General features: G+C 41.4%; 1 protein-coding gene across 1 annotated transcript in view; it reads left to right on the plus strand.

Annotated features, from left to right (window-relative positions):
- The window catches only part of GABRA5 (gamma-aminobutyric acid (GABA) A receptor, alpha 5), a 56,125-nt gene extending 37,480 nt beyond the window's left edge, over window positions 1-18,645 (plus strand). Inside the window, exons 6-9 of the mRNA XM_009877651.1 lie at window positions 9,887-10,030; window positions 15,458-15,610; window positions 16,978-17,189; window positions 18,122-18,645. Of these exons, the coding sequence (XP_009875953.1) occupies window positions 9,887-10,030; window positions 15,458-15,610; window positions 16,978-17,189; window positions 18,122-18,424 (812 nt within the window). The 3' untranslated portion in view covers window positions 18,425-18,645. The remainder of the gene's footprint in view (window positions 1-9,886; window positions 10,031-15,457; window positions 15,611-16,977; window positions 17,190-18,121) is intronic.
- Window positions 18,646-19,730: the final 1,085 nt, after the last annotated feature.

Consider the following 19,730-nt stretch of genomic DNA (forward strand, 5'->3'; position numbering starts at 1 on the left):
CAACTTAATTCTGTGATGTTAGATGTGGCCAGAAATACCGGGTTTGTGAAGGCAACTTCCACAAAAAGATCAAATGGAGTATTTTCTAAAATTCACTCCACGTTTCTCAGAAGAAGCTCCAGTGATACTCCTGGAGAGCTGAGCACATTAGCTTTGCTGATATTAAGTAGCAGCTTTCAAAGTGAGTGAACCACTGCAATCAAGAGTGCTTAGAAAGTAAGGTCCTATACAAAGTGAGTAATGATGTCAGTCACACTTTGGAGAATACTTTTGTTTGCCTTGCACAAAGGAAATTTAATCCCTAACATCTTCCTCATGACCATGCTGTTTTTTCTAATGAAGCAGTAAATATGCTTGCCTAATATTGTGATTACAAATTCAAATTTCATTAAATGGTAGTACAGCACTCAAAGTGGCCAACTGATTTGGAATTAGCATATGCCTAGCCTGCAAACACCAACACAGCATCAGGAAGGTCCTAGGGTATTTTTGATTTTTAAATGTCATCCCAGAACATCCTACTGCTCTGTTGCTGTAGTCCTCTCGCAGCGGCTATTTGTACCAGCTATAACAAAAAAAAGACAAAGCACCAGAAACTGGAATACCAGATCCTGTTCCATGTGAAAAGCAACCGTGTAGCCACCATCACATGCAGTGAAAAATCAATTCTCAGATTAGTTCTCCATCAAGACAGCTACTAATAAACCTGAAAATAAAGCAAGAAGTTGTACTGTAAGTACTGATTGCAATGAGAGGAACAAATGGGAAGGGATGAAAGAAGGAAGGCGTCACCTGCTCCCTAATCTCATTTCTCAGATGAGAACAGGGACTTTGGAAAGATGACATTGTGGTGCCTGGTGCCTCGGAGCACCTGGATGTGTAACAGCCCTGCAACAGACCCTGTTTAGTCACCTTTTTCAGTCAGCTCATGGCAGGCATCCCACAGTGACAGGTGACTCAGTTCAGTTGTCTACCTCTGCATGTCTGTTGCCATTTGAGGAGCTTTGAGCTGCCCTATGGAAAACTTTTTCTTTGCTGCTTTTTTTTTTGTTTGTCTCATTTTCTGAATGGAGCCTGAGGACCTGCTATTCCAGCTCAAATTGGTGTGCCATGCCTGTTTTTTAATCCAGGTGCCTATGTTGTCAGGTTTCACAGCAAAGAGTCAGTCCCAATCGCAGTGCCAATGCTGGGGAAATAGATGCACCACCCTGATTGATGCCCTGTGGCAACATGGGTGAGCAGGATGGGGTAGGGAAGAGCTGATGGTGTCACTGGTGATACTGCCTTCACGATGACAAAAATGCACACCTCTTTAAGGGGCGTCACTCAAATCATCCTTGAGAAACATTTTGTATTACTCTGCACAGCTCCTGGCTCAGAGCTCTTTTTAAATGGTGTAATAGGGTCCTGTGAAGGTAATGTGTCTGACTGAGTTATCAAGGGCAACTGTTCATTAGTATTCCTGGTACATTCATCATTGATATGGCTATGATTTAGTGCACCAGCTTGCAAATAGTCAATTTATTGCATTAAAGCAGTAAGCAGCCTTGCCTATGCTAATCGTGAATCACATCTCCAAAATCACAAAGTTGCTTTCAGGCAGAAACATAAGGGTTGTTTATTTCTTTACTTTTGCCTCTGCTTTATATTTTTGAGCTCTAACTTGGGTGGCATTTAGAGTTTTCCCACCATGAACTGGAACTTCTAAAATCAAGTAGGGTCTTCCACCTCTCTTCCACCTGTCTTCCACCTGCTTTGAAAACCGAAGAAATGGCTTTTACAAAACTATGTCTCCAGATGAGTTTCACAGGCATCTTAAGTTCTGTGTGTCTCACTGCTTGTCAATACAGTCTTTGCTTCCATTTCATTTCCAAATCATAGACACTTGTGTCACATTTTGATTCCCACCTTTTCCTGAGGTGAGTTTTAAACTACATTCTGAAATAGAGTCATTTTGATCTTAGGACTTCATTTTTCGTAGCAATGATCAGTATAGCATATTAGTGTTGCTTAGTAATGAAGTCTCTCGAGACCTGTCTGGCACATTTTTCAGAACAACCCATTCTGCTCCCTGCAGAATATGACAACAAGATGAACTAAAACTGTGTATCAGGAAAACTTATAAAATACTGCCTATGTTATCAAAATATATTTTTATTTTAAATTTAGGAGGGACAAACGTGATCATTTTAGTAAGACTGAACTTTCTACTGCCTATTAAACAGCTAGTGGTGTCCTGTTATCTCTTGTTATCTGTTTACATACAAGAATTATTCTAAGTCCATGAATAATTTCCCCCCTGGATATCCTCCATTGTTCCCTATAGATGATACTGTGCCATTCCAAAAAGTTTCATTCTGAGTATTTCATTTCTGCTCACATCTGGAGCACTGTGTCCCATTCTGAGCTCCCCAGTGCAAGAAAAAAATGGAATTTGTGGGGTGACTTCAGTGCAGGCCCACAAAGATCATTTAAGGACTGAAGCATCTCTCCTGTGAGGAGAGACTGAGAAGGCTGGGACTGTTCAAGATAGAGAAGAGAAGGCTCAGGGGGACCTAATCCATCTGTATAAATACATGATGGGAGGGAACGAAAAAGAAAGTGCCAGACTTTTCTCAACACTACCCAGCTGACAGGACAAGGGACAGTGGGCACAGAATAAAAAGAAAGTAATTGTATTCCATCTGAACACAAGAAAACAAATTTTTACTGTGAGGGTGACCAAGCACTGGAACAGGTTGCCCAGAGAGGTTGTGAAGTCACCATGCATGGAGATATTCAGAGCCTGACTAGACATGGTCCTGGAAAACCTGGTTTTGGTGTTCCTGCTTGAGCAGGGCATGGGACTGGATGACCTCCATAGGTGCCCTCCAGCCCAAACCATCCTGTGATTTTGTAATCCCATGTATTTATACACATTACGCTTCTTGCCCATAGGACGTTTAAAACTGTGCATGCTGTTTACCCATATACCATAAGCTTATGCCAGTTTAAATGATCAGTCTTAATTCTGTTGATTTCAGCTCCCTAAAGAAATTTCCGTGACCCTCAAATGCTCCCAAGAACAGCACAATTCATCACACTGTGGCAAAGTCTTCATTTTAAACTCTTAATCGTTGTATATGTGAATACATTTCTCTTAGTATTTAAATTGCTATTTTACTTTAACATCATGCTGTTACAAAAAGTTATTTCCTGCTAGACATAGTCCATGCATATTTAGTACCATGTCATGTTATTTTTATATTTAAAATTACATTTTTACTAGCTCCCGTTTCCACTGGTTCTTCCTATAGAGTGATCTCATTTGTACATCGATTCAATCTTATCAACTCAATATAATGGGAAATTCCAATTACAAAGCTGGTATCTTGCCTCAGTTGCATAGGGGCAACCATTGACAGATGCTTTGTAATAGGTTAAAAAGTATTTTTACACACACCACAAGAAACCCAGCCTGACTCTTAGAATTCAAGGCTGGTACACGATGGCCTAATAGCAGCACTGGTTTACTTCCTGCAGAAGTCTTTGAGGCATTGTAAATCTGGATCTCTATTGAGTTATCTAACAGCCTCTCAGTCCAATACAATGATAGATAGATAAGATAGAAAGATAGATATTTGTATGCATATTTAGATTGTAATTAGAGCTTCTTATTGTTGGAGCAGGTCCAGAGGAAGGACAGAAAAATGATCAGAGGGCTGGAACACCTCATTTATGAAGAAAGTCTGAGAGTGTTATGGTTTTTCAGCCTGGAGAAGAGAAGGCTCCACGGAAACCTTATAGTGGCCTTCCAGAACTTAAAGGGGGTTTATAAGAAAGATGAGGACAATCTTTTTAGCAGGGCCTGTTGTGATAGGACAAGGAGTAATGGATTTATATTAAAAAAAAAAATAGATTTAGATTTAGATTAGATATAAGGAAGAAATGTTTTTACGAAGAGAGTGGTGAAACACTGGAACAGGTTGCTCAGAGAGGTGGTAGAAGGCTCATTCCTGGAAACATTCAATGCCAGGTTGGACAGGTCTCTGAACAACCTGATCTAATTGAAGATATCCCTGCTCATTGCAATGGGGTTGGACTAGATGACCTTTAAAGGTCCCTTCCAACTCAAACCCTTCTATGAATCTAAAAAAGCTGATGATTTATGCACATCTTTCACAATCAACAGGCTTTGATGGGGATTAGCAGTACTCCCAAGTTTAGGGAGTCTGTGGCATGTACTAAATATCACAATGCTAAAGGCTAAGAATTTAACTGCACAAGTGTAATGAATAAAATAGAAAAGAAGCCAAAAGTCATCTTTCTGCAGCGTCTCCTTAAGTTAATTCAGCCTCTGCATAGCATAGTTCTGAAAGGAAAGCTCCAGCCACAGTTTGTGGATAAATGGTTTGTTTAACTGTGGAGTGTGACTCAAGCATACAGGTTGGGTACCCATTCACATAGATCCCACATTTCACAGGTTGCCTTCACTTAATTAGGCCCACACTGCTTTTATGGCTTCTTGTGAGATCTGTCAAAGGGTTTGGGGGGTGTTTTGGAGAGACATTCTTTTTTCTAAATTATTTTATGCCCTGTCATGCAGATATGTAAACTTACTGGCAGATATCAGTGGTGATTTTTCTTTTCATGGACTTTAGCTTCAAAAAAATCAGTCCTAGAAATACATCTGGGTCCAATGGTTTGAGTTTGCACTTAGCCATCCACATTTAAGTTTATTTGACTTAAGGAGCTAAGAAAGACTTTTTTTTTTTTTTTAAATTTCCCCCTAATCCCCTGGAGTTTATTCTAACATGCAGGAAAAAGAAAGATGAGAAGGGAGAGTGTTTGTCAGTAGCCACAGGTGCCACCGCTGCCCTGTGGTGAGGGTAGTGGCAGAAGAAGGCTCCCTGCCAGTTCACCACTTTTCAAATATACAAGATGATGCTGTGCTGCTCGCATTGTTTCATTCACAAATGAAAACACAGGGGAAACGGGGCTCCCCTCATTCACAAGGTGAACAGCAGGGATCCTCCATGTCGTACCAAATCATTACTTTTTCTTTGTCAGACTTTGTCTAAATGTATTTCCTCCCTTTGGCTGTGGTCACTCCGCTGCCCTCTGTTAGGGTGAGAGAAGAGCAAGGAAGATCTTTACCATTTTTATATTGTGTGGTGTGTGTTGGATGTTGGAAAAATGGATCTGCTCATCTGTAAACAGATATGAGAAGAAATTACTTATTTCATCATTCTGGGAGGTGATAAGCCTGCAGTCATTCATCAAATGGCCACTAGAAATAAATGTCTGTTGTCATTTTCTCACTTTTAATAACATTATACCTCTCTGTAATTTTATCTGTTCATCTCAGCTGCTACTTTTTTTTTTTAGATTTATTTTACTTTATGAAAGAATGAGCTTAAAAAAGAAGGAGTAATTTAACAAGGTTTCCTCTTTTCTTTGGCAAGCCAGTAAAATAATTGCAAAGAACACCAGATTAATTACTTTTATTCATAAAAACTTAAGCAGTCCACTTGCTTAAAGTAGAATAAACACTAAGCAGTCTCACTTGGATTTTCAGTGGCTTTGAATTTGAGTTTGATTTTACAGCAACTCACAGCTAACTAACCCGAAACCTCTACTACCTTTTCTACCACCCTCTGGGAGACTTCTCTGGGAGTCACCACCCTGTGTGTCATGTAGAGGAGGCTATACTGCCTTAGCAGTATATATTTCTCATAAACACAAGGCACTACTTGAAGTTCTTCAGTCATTCAGCAACCTACTGGAAGCATTGCTTAAGTGGAAGAGGGTTTTTACACAATTTGGTATGACAATGAATAATTCCATCTCTCCATTAGCACCTACTCTATCCTGATAGCAAAATAACATTATTCTAGACTACTCCCACAATTTCAGCTTTCAATATGACTGTACCTAACTATATTGCATGGGTTATCAACAGCTGAGCTGGAGCTTTTGGTAGTCAAGTTTGGGATAACTGGAGTTCAAGGTTTCTGGAAAGACGTGGCAGAAGGTTGCAGTGGGAAGACAATACCTGCTACAAGTATACAGGTTTATCTACCTGGAGGGTTATCTAGTTGACCAGAAAAGAAATGGCCAGTGGTTCAGCTGCCACACCAAGACGCATGGGGTGGATTTTTCCTGTCAGAGCTGTAAGTTTTTCTCAAGGCTACATATGGACTGAGGGGGTGGATGTATCTTTTTGCATTCACATTCATGTTTTGACATTTTCTCTATTCTTCTCTTTCTCCCGAGGAGGCATAGATACTCAGAGCCTGGCCTATAGAGAGGAAGGGAAGCACTAAGCCAGAGCTCTTACTGCTATTTAAAACACAGACCGTGTTTTCTTACATTTTTGTGGAAGATAGATGAGTATCTTACCATATATATGTGATCCATCATAATAGAATATCTGTAGACCGGGGTAAATGCATCCTATTCCTAATGTGACAGACTTCTTTTGGGAGAGGAAAATCACTGCAGTTGTATCAGTTTCGGTTGGGCTCCACAAGAACACATCAGTTACCCTCCCATGTCTTAAAGCCTGGGTTATAAACATCCTGCTCCTGCACACGAACCTCTCTTCTAGCTGTTTACCCTTCTCTCATAGATATTCTACTCCCGGCTAAGCAGTGGCACATCTCTGTCTCATAGCCTCGCAACAGATATTTTTCCATGAGAGAGGACCTGGAGACTTCAGACCACTTTCAACTCTACCTGCTTTTCACCTCCTATTTGGAGAGTAAGCCTTGCCAACCTTCCTGAGAGACTTCAATGCAGGCTGGAGTCCTCCTCTGGGGCAGGGACCAGTCTCAAGCTCTGCTCTTGCCTCCCTTAGTGCTCTCTCACCAGCTGGCCTAGGACGGGCAGCCTCGCTTCCCTGAAATGGTTTTCAAAGAAAGCAACCTCACAAAGTACTGCTTGGGCATACCTGTGAGATCTGGGTGGATTTTTTGGCACCTTCTGGCTTCTGTCTGAATTACAGATATTTTTCTATAGAGGAGGTGCTGGGCTTGTCCAGAGTAGGAGCCTCCAATCCAGTACCTGTGCATGTGTTTAAGTACCCAGGCTGCAATTCAAACCTGAAGCACTGCTATTTTAGGAACCCCCAAGGCTAGGTAGAGCAGAGAAATAAACCATCTGAATATTTGCTAAGCCTTACAGGCCTATGTTCCTGTGTGGTGCCAATTTCAGTGGAATTTGGTTCAGGTGCTCTCACTGTGAGGAATCTAGTCAAGTGTATGTCGTTGGTAGGAAACAGGACAAACACAATTATCCCAGTGCCAGGGATCTTTGGAGTAACACGGAGCTACTGAAGTGGGATACATCTTGATCATCCCAGCAAGAAGTCCAGTGCTTTTTTGGTGGGTTGGTTTGTTTGTTTTGTTTTTTTGCATGAGAAGTAACATAGGTAAAAATCAAGAACCCAAATCTGCCTAAACAAATCCAACATTCACTGGGGATATCAGTACATGAACAGCATATACCAGATAAGCATTTAAAAAGGAGGTTTTTCCACAACATATTTTTTAATGGACCCATCTCCTCCTACGTACCATCTCCAGATCTGCCTTTGGAATTATTTACAATATGTTGTGAACTTGTAATCATCTCTGAGATGAGAAAGTATCTCAGCTCTAAAGAGAAGGTGAAATTACATCATTTCTTGTGATGCAAATATTTTGAAATAGAGAAGACATTCCTTCTTAGCCTTTCAAAGAGAACTGTGATATGTAATTACAGTAATTTTACTGCACAGCTACAAATACAAGCTCATGGAAGGCATGTGGGCAGTCCTTCATGGCTGCATGGATAACAAGGGATGGAGGATTTGTAGACTTTCGACTTCCAAACTCTGGATCAACTCCAGCCCTGAAAACAGCAGCAACTGTCAGCTATGTGACCAAAAAAAAAAAAATCTCATACCATCATGATTTTTCTAGTAACAGCAGCCCATAAATTTTTTCTCAGAAAGTTACCCACTGCTTAATTACCCCACCTTCAGTTCAGAAACTGTGTCCTGTTCATCATCTGAATCTGTCTGAAACGATCTTTTGCAGGCACTGAATTTTTCTTTTCCTTTTATCAGTAGAAATTCACCTTGGTTTTAGATTTCTTTATACAAGTATCTATACTCAGTCCTTGAGTCATGTCTCAGCTTCTTGTCAGTGAGCTAAATAGGTTGAGCTCCTTAAGCTTCAAATCATGACTTGTTTTCCAGTCCCTGAAGATACTTGTGACCCTCTTTTGAACTCTCTTCCTCTCTCTGTCCTCATTATTTCCGTATATTTTCAGAGGTGTGGACAATGAACAGCCATAAACAGTCAGACCAAAGATTTATCTAGCCTGATGTCCTGCCTCTGGCAGCATTTCCCACAGATGCCACAGGAAGATTAACAACAGTAAAAACAAGGTGCTGCTTTCTTCCCACCACCTGTTCCAGCATCTAAGTGATCTGCAGCTCATCATGCTACGCACATATGCTCTTAACTTGAACCAGGATCGCTTTGCATTTTCTGCTTGACATTCCTGGTTTTGTGGATCTAGAGACCACCTTAGCATATTTCTTGCCATTGCAGTGCTTCAGAAGCTCATGCTGACCCACTCTCTGTGAATTTTTTAAGTCCTCTATGTAGCTGCAGCTTTCCAAGACAGCTTACTAGCTTTAGCAGACAAAACTCACAGTCTTATGGAGCGAGTACACACAATCCTTCAAGCCATTGACTCTCAAGTCCTTATCTGGAAAGCCACCGTGTATTGCCTTCTGCACAGATGGCATTGAACTAGGATGTTAGTTTTTCCAGAAGGAAATATTCTGCCCCCTCAGCTTGCAAGTTACAGAGTGAAGAAGATGAGATATTAATGTTTGACTTGAGACCACTTCCAACTCTACCTGTTTTTCACCTCCTATTTGGAGAGTAAGCCAAGATATATTTATAAGCATAGTTGCCTCCAGAATTTTTTGAAACTATTTGCAGAGAAGGCTTAAAAACTGAAACTGTTATTGACTGTCTTTCTAAAAGAGAACTGAGATTCCCTCATAACAGCATAATTGCTCCAGGTGCTAGGGCATTAAAAATAACAGCAACATTATGAAGGAAGGAATGAGTTGGCACTACTGCCAGCGCTTTTATTTCCTAGGACTTGCAAATGAACATGAGAGAAATCTTACCACATTTGCATCCCCAGGTGTGAAGGTATTTCCACACCACCAGCCATTCACTCTGGTACACACGAACCTCCCCCCACTCTTGCTCTCCTTCATGCACTCTCAACAGTGAATCCTGTCTCTGCTCCTCAGCATCACAGGCACAGGCAGACACATCCCAGCTTCCTTTAGCTACAGCCGTTGTCTGCATGCAAGACCTACCCCCTCAATCGTACGTGTATATCCTAAAGTGGGCACGCACAGACGAGACCCCGCACTTGCACACAGTGTCACTTAGTATTTTATCCTGGAGCTGGGACAAAACACAGAGGGTCCCTGTTGTTCAGGGATTTAAGGTGCCCAAGCCCTCCTTTTGAAGGTGGATTTCAGAAAAATGCCTTTTGCAGCTTGCTGAGGTTTAGGAGCTGCCAGCTAGGTGAGTATAGGTCTGAGCTGCGTTTTCCCAAATTGAGTGGTTGTGATGGATTATATTTATACCTCCACTGTTCCAGCCTTTGATAAACCATCCCACGCATCTGTTATATTAGAAGGCTTCAACCTAATATTTTTTTGAGCTGGGCATATGGGAACATGATTATATCATCTTTATTTGTTTTTCTCCATTCACTCTCACTCCTCCAATTCTTCCCTCTCTCCACCATTTATCATTTACAAATCCACAAAAATATTACACAGTGCTTTTTACTCTTCACTGTCCTTTTTCCCCCTTGTCAACAGATGCTTACCCCAATTCTGAAGTGATCTATGTGTGGACTAATAGCACCACAACATCTGTGGTGGTGGCTGAAGACGGCTCACGACTTAACCAGTACCACCTGATGGGACAAACTGTAGGAACTGAAAACATCAGTACCAGTACAGGTAAAGAGAATATTTCCATCCCGTGGTTGCTGACAGCTGGCATGGGAGGGGAAATCCACAGGCTCCAGTTGCAAGGAGGCTAGGGAAGCATCTGTGGCACGTGGAGTGCTGGGGAGGTCCCATGCATGTTCCTGGCTGCTTAGCAGAGTCACTGAAACACCGACAGGGTTTATATGCTGGCTCTTAGGTACGTCACAAGGCTTTTGCTGAAGCTACATCCAAGCTCCCGCTATCTGACATTGAGCCCTGGAGAAGCTGCACGCAGATTCTTGGCGACGGCCTTTGCTGAGGCTGCCAGCACTATTGCTGGCTTATTTCCCTGTGGGAGGAACCGCCCCAGGAGGCAAACACCACCCACGCATTTGATCCGTTTCAATCATTGCTACAAAATTATTTGCTTGATGAAACCGTGCAGGGAAGGAGAGAGGGGAAGAGGGAGGGAGGACGGAAGGAAGCGGAGGGCAGGTGGTGGCTGTGGCGTGGCTCTGAAGCTTGTCCAGGGGGACCACGTGGCCAGAGATGAAGTGCAAACCCTGAGGATTCCCATTTCCTCCCCTGTTGCAAGAAGAGGTGCCAGATGTGGCAGCATTAGGGGGGCAAAGAAGCTTTAATCCCAGGCCGGGCACCCACGTGAGCTGTGCCCCCCCGCTGCTTCTTAAGGCTCCCACGCAAGGGCAGCCCTGGGCGCACATTGGCGGGGGGACTCCCCGGGGGGGTCGAAGCCGGGACAGGAGTCACGTGGGCTCAGCAGGACGGGGGCTTAACCAGGTTACACAATGCACTCGTCTGGAGAGCATTAGTGGCATCCAGTGGGGTGGAGAAGACAGGGAGGGGGGGAAACGATGACACCAAAACAGACTGCTGTGAAGGGAAGAGGGATTTCCACCACTGCTGGTTGCACGGGGCTTGGGGTAGGAGAAGGGGGCAATTCCTACTGGCAATGCACGACAAAGCCTTATGGTGATATGTGGTGTCCCTGGTGAAAAATTAGGAGCTCTGAGCCAAAGGCGGGATTGCAAATGACGAGGTATAAATTGAGTTAGGGAGCTGTTACCATCACAGGAAATTTAGGAGACATGAAAACAGGTACAGGTACACTTGCCCACAAAGTTAGCTGGACCGAAACATGAAGGCACGTAAAGTTTCCTGCTCGAAGGTTCCTGCTCAAAGTGTCCAAACATAGCAAATAAAGAGGCGTCAGCTGAGCCTGCCACTTACTCTCCAAAAAGACACAAAGTGAGGGAAGGCTTTCCTCCAGCGGCACAGGGGAGCCATAAACACAACTGCTGCCTCTGTCCTATAAAGCTTCACTCCCTCCCCTGCCCATTTCAGAAGACGCAAAGCTGTTGCTAAAACAAAAGTGCCTAAAGTCAAGAAAAGCACCCAGAGCAGCCACTGCCGCAGAATGAGGATGAGTACACTATTTCCCATTAAAGAGCAAAGCCACTTTTTTCCTTACCAGTTTACCATCATAGCTGCGTTGTTTTCTGCGATGAATGGCAGCTCCCCTCTTGCCTTCATTGATGCCAAGAAAAAGATCCAAAGGATGTACTGAGGCATCTCCTACAAGCTTGTCCTGCTCCTCAGAGCAAGAAAACCATCCAGCCCAGGCAGTGAGCGCTCCAGCGTGTCAGCTCCAGGCCCCCTCCAGTTTGTAGCTTTGCCTGTGAAAGCTCGTTGTACTCTTCAGCCCAAGGAAAGAGGAGACACTTCAGACAAATCCTAAAGTTTCTGCCCAGTAACGACCTCCCTCCTGTATTTTAAGATTTAGGCTAATAAATGCTTGTTTTTCAACGTCAAGATTTTATATTAATGTCCTGGGTTACATCTGGGCTGGCTGAATTCTGATTGCAGGGTGGATCACAAAGAGCAGGACACAGATTGTAACTGGGGATTAGCAAAATACAAAAATCCGATTTTGCACAGGGAAAGCATCAGTCAGCGATGGATTTTCTGGACTTCATCAAGCTCGTAGGAGACGAGTAATCAGGGTTCCTTATGAACGGCCATCTAAGGAATATCTTCCTTCTATTGAATTGTTGAACTTGAAAAACCAAATAGCTATTGCACAAATCCAAGTGCTTGGATCTTTTCTGGGTTTTTTTGACACAAAAGTCAAACTACACAGCTCTTGCAGTTGCATAGGCAAAATGTTTTTATATGCCATAGGACATTTATGGTCTCTTTTCTAGCCTTTTTTTTTTTTTTTTTTTAAATGGAAATGCTGGACCTGCACCAGTCCTTTGGGATTCTGATGATCTTAACTCCTTTCTCAAAAAAAATATCCTGGCACTCCCAATTCACCAGCCAGTCTTGAAACTGGACTACTCACACTGCTTCCAACAGGCCCCACATCTGTTATGTCCTGGTGGTACAAGTGCTGAAAATTATCAGATATGAGATTTGAGTCCATATGGAGCTTGCTGCTTTGTACAAATGGTTTTCCAGTTCTGTTCCCTATACTCATAATCTCTCATTGCTAACTTAGGATCTGCAGTGCCACAAAACAAAACCAAACCCCACTCTTTTATGTTCTGCCAGCTGGAGCCTGAGCTCTGAAATATCCAAAGTCTAAAGAATGAGAGAAGCATTCAACCCTTCATTTTGCACCAAATAATTCTTATTTTTCCTTGAGATGAATCTTTTCCCTGTATCACTTTAAAAATGACACAGGCATTTCTTGTGTGCCAAAATTTTCTGGATGTCAGCATGGTCAGGGATGTGCTGTCACAGACCTATTATCAGGTTCTCACCAGAACAGCTGTTGATACACCTGAATCCAGGTATATCCAGTAAACAAACAAGCCTGAGGGCTGGTCCAGCCTCGTTAAAATTCTCTATTGAATCCCAGCATAATAGCAATGGAAGAATGCATGTAAGATCCTGGAAAAATTGTAAGCATCATCTGCAGAACTCCATCATCTAGATAAAAAAAAAAAGGCCTGTAGCAGCTTTTAAAGCATAAAAAACCCTTAAGACCAGCAGTAGCACAGCAGCATAGCTCTGCAAAGAAATGCAGCTGTTCCTGCTCTAGCGCTAAATTTATTAATAAAATTGTTTTGTGCAGTGATGAGTGGACCCCGTCAGGATCAGGATTCTCTTTTAAGTGCTACATAAACCTATAACAAAAATTAGCTCTTGCTCAAGAAAGCTTATGGTCTAAGGATAAACAATGGCCTTACAGAAGTAAAAGGGAGCTTTGCCTCTCCAACAGAGCCAGGATTTTGCTCTGTATAAACAAAAGGCCAACTCAGGCAGCTTTTAGCTTTAATTTAAGCAGTGGACCCAGAGCATTAAAAACCAAACTGTGGGGTTTTCTTAAGCCCTAAGTCTGCTGGAGGAAAGCATTCCTAGTATAGGCATTTTCTGAAAGGGACAGCATGGGAAATTGGATAAGATACCGGCTGGAAGAAGAGCAAGTACAAAATCACAGTGACATCATTATTTCAGTGGAGAGAAGAGCATTCATAGGTTAAACAAAATGACAAGGTAAATGTCAGCCTGTGGAGGACCGTCAAAAATGTAGGGATTCATTTTCTGCATTTTAAAAAGGGTCCTGTTCCTCTGCTGAAGCTGTGTTATTTTTTTATTCTGGCTCAAAAAGCATACTGTCAAAATCAATAATGTACATCCTCATTCTGTAGCGAGCAGGGGAACTGTGACACAAACACATCCTGGTACAGTAGCAACTCAGAAACAGATTACAGGCACATAGACCCTGCTGCTCCTGGCATATTTTATGGGTAATCCAGAAACTAAATGTTCCTAAATAAAAAGTGAGTGGGGTTCCTCCTGAGAACACAGCATGTTCAGCATCCCCGGTTCAAAATTACACTAAATGGAAGGGAATTAGACATTGCTTCATGGGGATTTTCTCCCCAGTTTCACAGCATTCCCTGTCCATCTCTACATCCCTCTTCAGGGAACCATTTCACCAGAAAAGCAGATTCCAGAAGAAAGTCATAAAGATTGAGGCAGGCTGTCAGGTAAGGTATTTCTGTGATATTCCAGTCTTTCTGTCTAAAATCTTCAGCATAAACAAGGTCTGTAAACTTCATCTAGAATAACAGAGCTCCTCCAGCATAGCATGTCAGTGCAGCTATACCTGCAAAAGCCTCTTCGTTTTAAACCTGTTCTCTGCCAATTAGCCATGTTGTCACTTAGAAATAATCTGCCAAATCTAACTGCTTAGCAATGCTGGCTGCAGCTCAACTCGGGCTGTTCACTCAAGGCAGAATCAGTCTCTTATGTATTTCAGTTTCGTGGCTGGTCTATAGAGACTAACACTCAAGTCTTACAACAGCTATACTTGGTTGGTTCCTGGAGGACAATATATACTTCAGAACAGGCATTACTCTGATTCATCAGTGCCCAGCTGAATGATGCATGCTTTTAAATTAATTTGATACCAGTGTGTGGGGAGATCCGCTAGGGCTTGAAGAGGTTGATTGTTTTTTATTCTTACATTTTGGTTTTGCTCTTATTTTTCCTAGGCAAATAGTAGCCTGTTTTTAGCTAACAGGATATTGGCTTTGGGGAGCAGTCACCATCAGTGAATAGCCTTCAGTAACAACCGTATGTTTTTCCAGGAATAGTTTGAAAGAACTAGTTAAGCTTTGATCTTTTTCTGAAACATTAGGGAAGGTGACAGCTGGTCTGTCAATTTTGGAGTGCATTTTTTTAAGCTTTGATTGAAAATCAGAGGACCTGACAAAAGACAGATTAAGGCAATCCTGTGAATTTGGCATATAAAAAAGATATGGAATTTAGTGGCAGCTTTCAGTGAATTCTCCGTGCAGGCAGCACAATATTCATTGCACAAGTGAGCAAGACATGGCAGAATGTCTATCCAGAAACAGACTGGTTTTCCAAGGGCTAAGGTGTGCCGAATTCTAGGAAACCTGCAAGCACTAGAGGGATTTTTTTTTGTTTTCTGGAAAAGCTTGGGTACTCAGACTAATAAGACAGTCCAAGATCCAGCTGCAAAGCTGCAGGTTTTGCAGCACCAACGCTGGGACAGGTGGTCCCTGAAGAGCAGAAAGAGGGTCTGGACCCTTTTTCATTCTTGAAAACTGTTGGCTTGGCAGGAACAGTTGTCCTAATGAGGTTAAGTCCTGCTGCTAAAGCAGATTTCTAAGAGTAGATGGCCTTAATTGTTAGGCAGAGGATTGCAGCTTTTCAATGCAGTAAGAGTAGTCAGTTGTCTTCTGCTTTTGGAGACTGAAAGGGAAGACTAGAAGGATCTAGCAAGCAACACCTCTGTCTCAAATCCTGGGTTTCCACAGCACAGAAATCCAGATATTTTTCATGCAATTAAGAATGGCTGAGCGGTATCCTCAAATGGGGAGGTGGAGCTGGCCTGCTTAAGTCCCTGAATCAGTAAGCCTCCCTTATTTTACCCACATGCACTTTTTTTTTTCCTTCTAGGTGAATATACTATTATGACAGCTCATTTTCATCTGAAAAGAAAAATTGGTTATTTTGTCATCCAGACATACCTTCCTTGCATCATGACTGTGATCTTATCGCAAGTGTCATTTTGGCTAAACAGAGAATCTGTCCCTGCTAGGACTGTCTTTGGTGAGTACCTCACCTTCTCCCAGCTTGTGGGAAGGATCGGTCTGGCTTTGTGCTGTGAAAAAACTAGAGTGTAGTAATGCTTATAATTGTTTGAGATGTTCTAGATGTTCTCTTACTCTCTTCCAATTTAAACTCCAAATCAATTTAAAAGCACTGTCAGGGCTTTTTTTGGTAAGGTCATGACAGAAATTGCACAAGAATCAATTATGTGAAATTTAAGGACAAAAGGCAAGAAGAATCAGATTGGTGGGATTTTTTTCCACTCGGGTAAAATATTGGATGGTTTAGAATAAAAAACCCATACAAAATAATATGATTAGTATATGTTCTAAGCATTTAAAACAGATTTCACTTCAAGACATTTTGTTTATCTCTGCTTTAAGATGTTTATCTGGGAAAAACACGTAGAGGTTAATTAGTGACAATTATCTCTATTACGATCAAACAGATTAATATGATTTTGCATTAAGAAAATGTATATTTACCACAGAAGTTGTCATGGAAAAATCCTTTAGGATCTCTTAAATTACTCAATTTGTCACTAGAAGATTGCAGAAAATAAACCTAGTCTTAAGCGAAGGTTGATGAAATACAAAATTTTCACTAGATGAAAAATGAGGGGAGTGGAAATAGTTTATTATGTAAAACTTCAATCAGCCGTTCTTAAAAGAGTCATTCTTCTGTACAGACCTGCTGAAATCTGCCAGCAGCTTTGATCAAAAATCAGTTCAGTAAAGCTGAATGGGGAGAATACAAACACCCGCACCACTTCGCTGACCAGTGGTGCCCATTCTAGCTTTTCAAAGCTGTGATTTGAATTTTGTCCTATTGGGGGCATCCTTCTACAGTTGAAAGTGGTGCCAGTTCTATCGTTACTGGCCTATGGGAAAGGAGGAGCTACAGTCAAGGAAACCGGTAACAGCCACCAATTTCATACATAAATTCTTCACGTAAGGAAAGAAAATCAGTAATCCCAGTTGATTCTGGCAGTTACTGCTAAATGGGTTGATCACTGACTTTATAACATACCATTTAACAGGGGACACTCTGTACATACCATGCATCAGTGTACAGGGATAAAATGCCAGTAAGGATTTGGTTTATGTAACAGCTTAGCTCGCGTTACCCCTAAAAATACTTATTTAAATACGCTATAACTAGATATAAACAGAACACTGAGGGCAGAGGCTTTTATTTTTTTCTTGGAGTGCGAAGTATCTTACTCTTTTGGACTGTAACATGCAAACACTGACTGCACGTAGCCTTTGTAAGTAATCTGATGAATTGGGGTCTGCTCATAACATGTTAAGGATCTCACAAGGACCACCAGACTGATCTCTGCCTCTTATTTTTTCCCTTCTTTACAGGAGTGACAACAGTTCTCACCATGACCACCTTAAGTATCAGTGCCCGTAATTCTTTGCCAAAAGTGGCCTACGCTACTGCAATGGACTGGTTTATAGCTGTCTGCTATGCCTTTGTATTTTCTGCACTGATTGAATTTGCAACAGTCAACTATTTCACCAAGAGGAGTTGGGCATGGGATGGCAAAAAAGCCCTGGAAGCTGCTAAAATCAAGGTGCTTACCTTACATTTTTTAAATGCCCAGAATAAAAAGCAAGTACTCAGCATAGTTCAAATGACTGAATGGACAATTTTCAGCTTCTTTGTTAAAATAGGTATTTAATTACTTCATGATATATTGTCACCTTCCTATAGAGGAAAGTTTGCAAGGAAATATGCCACTTCCTCATCACGGAGACAGACTATCAGTCTCTACCATCTATATGAAGAGGACTGTTTTCAGGAGAATATAGGGCACTGAATACACATGGCACAGGATTTCAGTAACCAAACTTCTGATAGTAGTAGACATATACTATTAAACATATCTTGGCACTCCCTACACTTTCTCCCAAATAAATGACAAAGCTCATGTCAAACTCCCTGAGTCAGCATCCCACCACAGTAGCCCAGATAAAGAAAGAGTAAAAAGACCTGTTTTGTGAAAACAAAAACCGTGGAGTTTCTTGCTGAAATGAAAAATTTGGAATAGGGCCAACTGTTAGCAAATGATCACCGAGAGAGAGCTCATACCTGTAGGCATCCCAAAAGAGCAATACAAAGAAGGCAAGCTGGTGGAGCAGTGAGCCCCTCGCCTTGCTGCAGCCAGAAGGGTGAAGTTGGAGTTTTGGCAGCTGACTGCAGGGCAGCAACTTCTGCAGATGCAAGACAGCATCACGCTGATAAAAGGAGCTGCTAATGCACACACCAGGTGCAATCTGGGTCTGGCCAGCCACTCCTGGTTTTCACTGCCGTCAGGGGAAATTTCATCTGAGTAAGGGTTGTTAAATCAAGGTAGAAACAGCTGTTTGGTAGTCAAAGTCAGAATAGCCAACAGGTATTCATTAGCATGATTGAGTATGGTATTTAGGTTTTTGGTTTAATATCTTAAGAGTATGTTTCCACTTTCTGTTCCTGTGGTCTAACGTTTAGTTGTTTACACTGCAGAAAAAGGAACGCCAATTGCTGGCAAATAAATCAACTAATACTTACAGCACTGGGAAGATGACCCCTGCACCAAACATGCCAAAGGACTCAGCCCCATCTGTCATCTCAAACACTGCATCTGCTCCAGTGAAGCCTGCAGAAGAAAAGCCTGCTGAAAGCAAAAAGACTTACAACAGCATCAGTAAGATTGACAAAATGTCCCGGATAATTTTTCCAGTGCTCTTTGGAACTTTTAACTTGGTTTACTGGGCCACATATTTGAATAGAGAGCCTGTTATTAAAGGTGCCAATTCTCCAAAATAAACTGAAGGACTCTAAAGCCACATGTGAGCCATACTTACAAAGCAGATGCTACCAAGGAAAATTTGAGATCCAGACAACTTTCTACATTTGGGCAATATTCTTCAGGAAGTTTTTTGCATGTTTAATAATATGTACAAATAATATTGCCTTGATTGTTTCTACATGTAACCTCAGATGTTTCGGAGACAATTATTACTTACAGCAACAGATCTTTATAAAAGATCAGAAGACATTGAACATGGCTTCTTTGCTGCTGAGTATCTTGCATTGATAGTTTACAAATAAAATAAGTTATATTTTTTAACTGTTCAAGTGTACTACATATCGTGGTTTTTATACTTCAGATGTACAGTCATACAAATATAGGCTTAACCTATATTTTACAGAAGAGCTCCGCTATTGTCATCTGATAAGTTACTGAGTAACGCCAGTTGTAAATGTGCCAAATTATAAAGTGTAGGGCTATGTTTGAGCACCTTTGCCGGTTATTGGTATTGCATTACTCCACGGATAAAACTGCTCAGCCCAATTTTCATTGGAAGTTAATACAATGCAGTAAATCCTAATGGGGCTATGCTTATTTTCACTGCTTGAGCTTCTAGCTTGCAGTGAAGTAACATAGGGAGCAGGATGCTACTTGTGTAAATAAAGGTAGTGGAATCTTGCCCTTAAAAGAAAATATGAAGTTTATTTCAATTTTGCCTTACAAGGAATTTTCTGGAGTGATTCTCAGTATTTATTCCAAAAATTAGAGATATATTGCATGAAATTTACATAGATTAGGAACTTACTTGTGCAAATGAAACTTTTAATAACAGCAGTAGACATTTTTATTAGGGTAAAGTAAATTATGTTTGGATATTTTCCCAAGAAGATTGCGCTATATTAGCAGAGACTAACAGTAAAGAATTACAGTAAATCTTCGATAATTATCACTTATTTCCCTTAGAGAAAAACAATCGGCCAACACTAAGAAGTGCGATCAGAAAAAAAAAAAAGATGTGCTTCATGACAGCAAGGTGTTTCAGTGACAATGTTGACAGAAAGGTCTTTGTACTGTCCATCTGAAACTTTTCTATAAAACGCCTTGCTGCTGCCAATGTGTTTTGCTTTCACAATGAATGAGAAAATGCAATCTGAGTTTTCAGCTCTTTCCTCCTTGGCATCCTTTCCTTGTTCCAGAAGCTTTTGTAATTTAATCTTAATGTTTAAATAAAAAATGCATTCAACATTTGATTGCAAAATGTCATTCTTACACTGGTTATCCTTTTACAGAGACCAAAAAATTACCACAGGAGCTGGAAGA

The sequence above is a fragment of the Apaloderma vittatum genome, unplaced genomic scaffold, assembly GCF_000703405.1.
Source record: "Apaloderma vittatum isolate BGI_N311 unplaced genomic scaffold, ASM70340v1 scaffold14961, whole genome shotgun sequence".
Classification (NCBI taxonomy): domain Eukaryota; kingdom Metazoa; phylum Chordata; class Aves; order Trogoniformes; family Trogonidae; genus Apaloderma; species Apaloderma vittatum.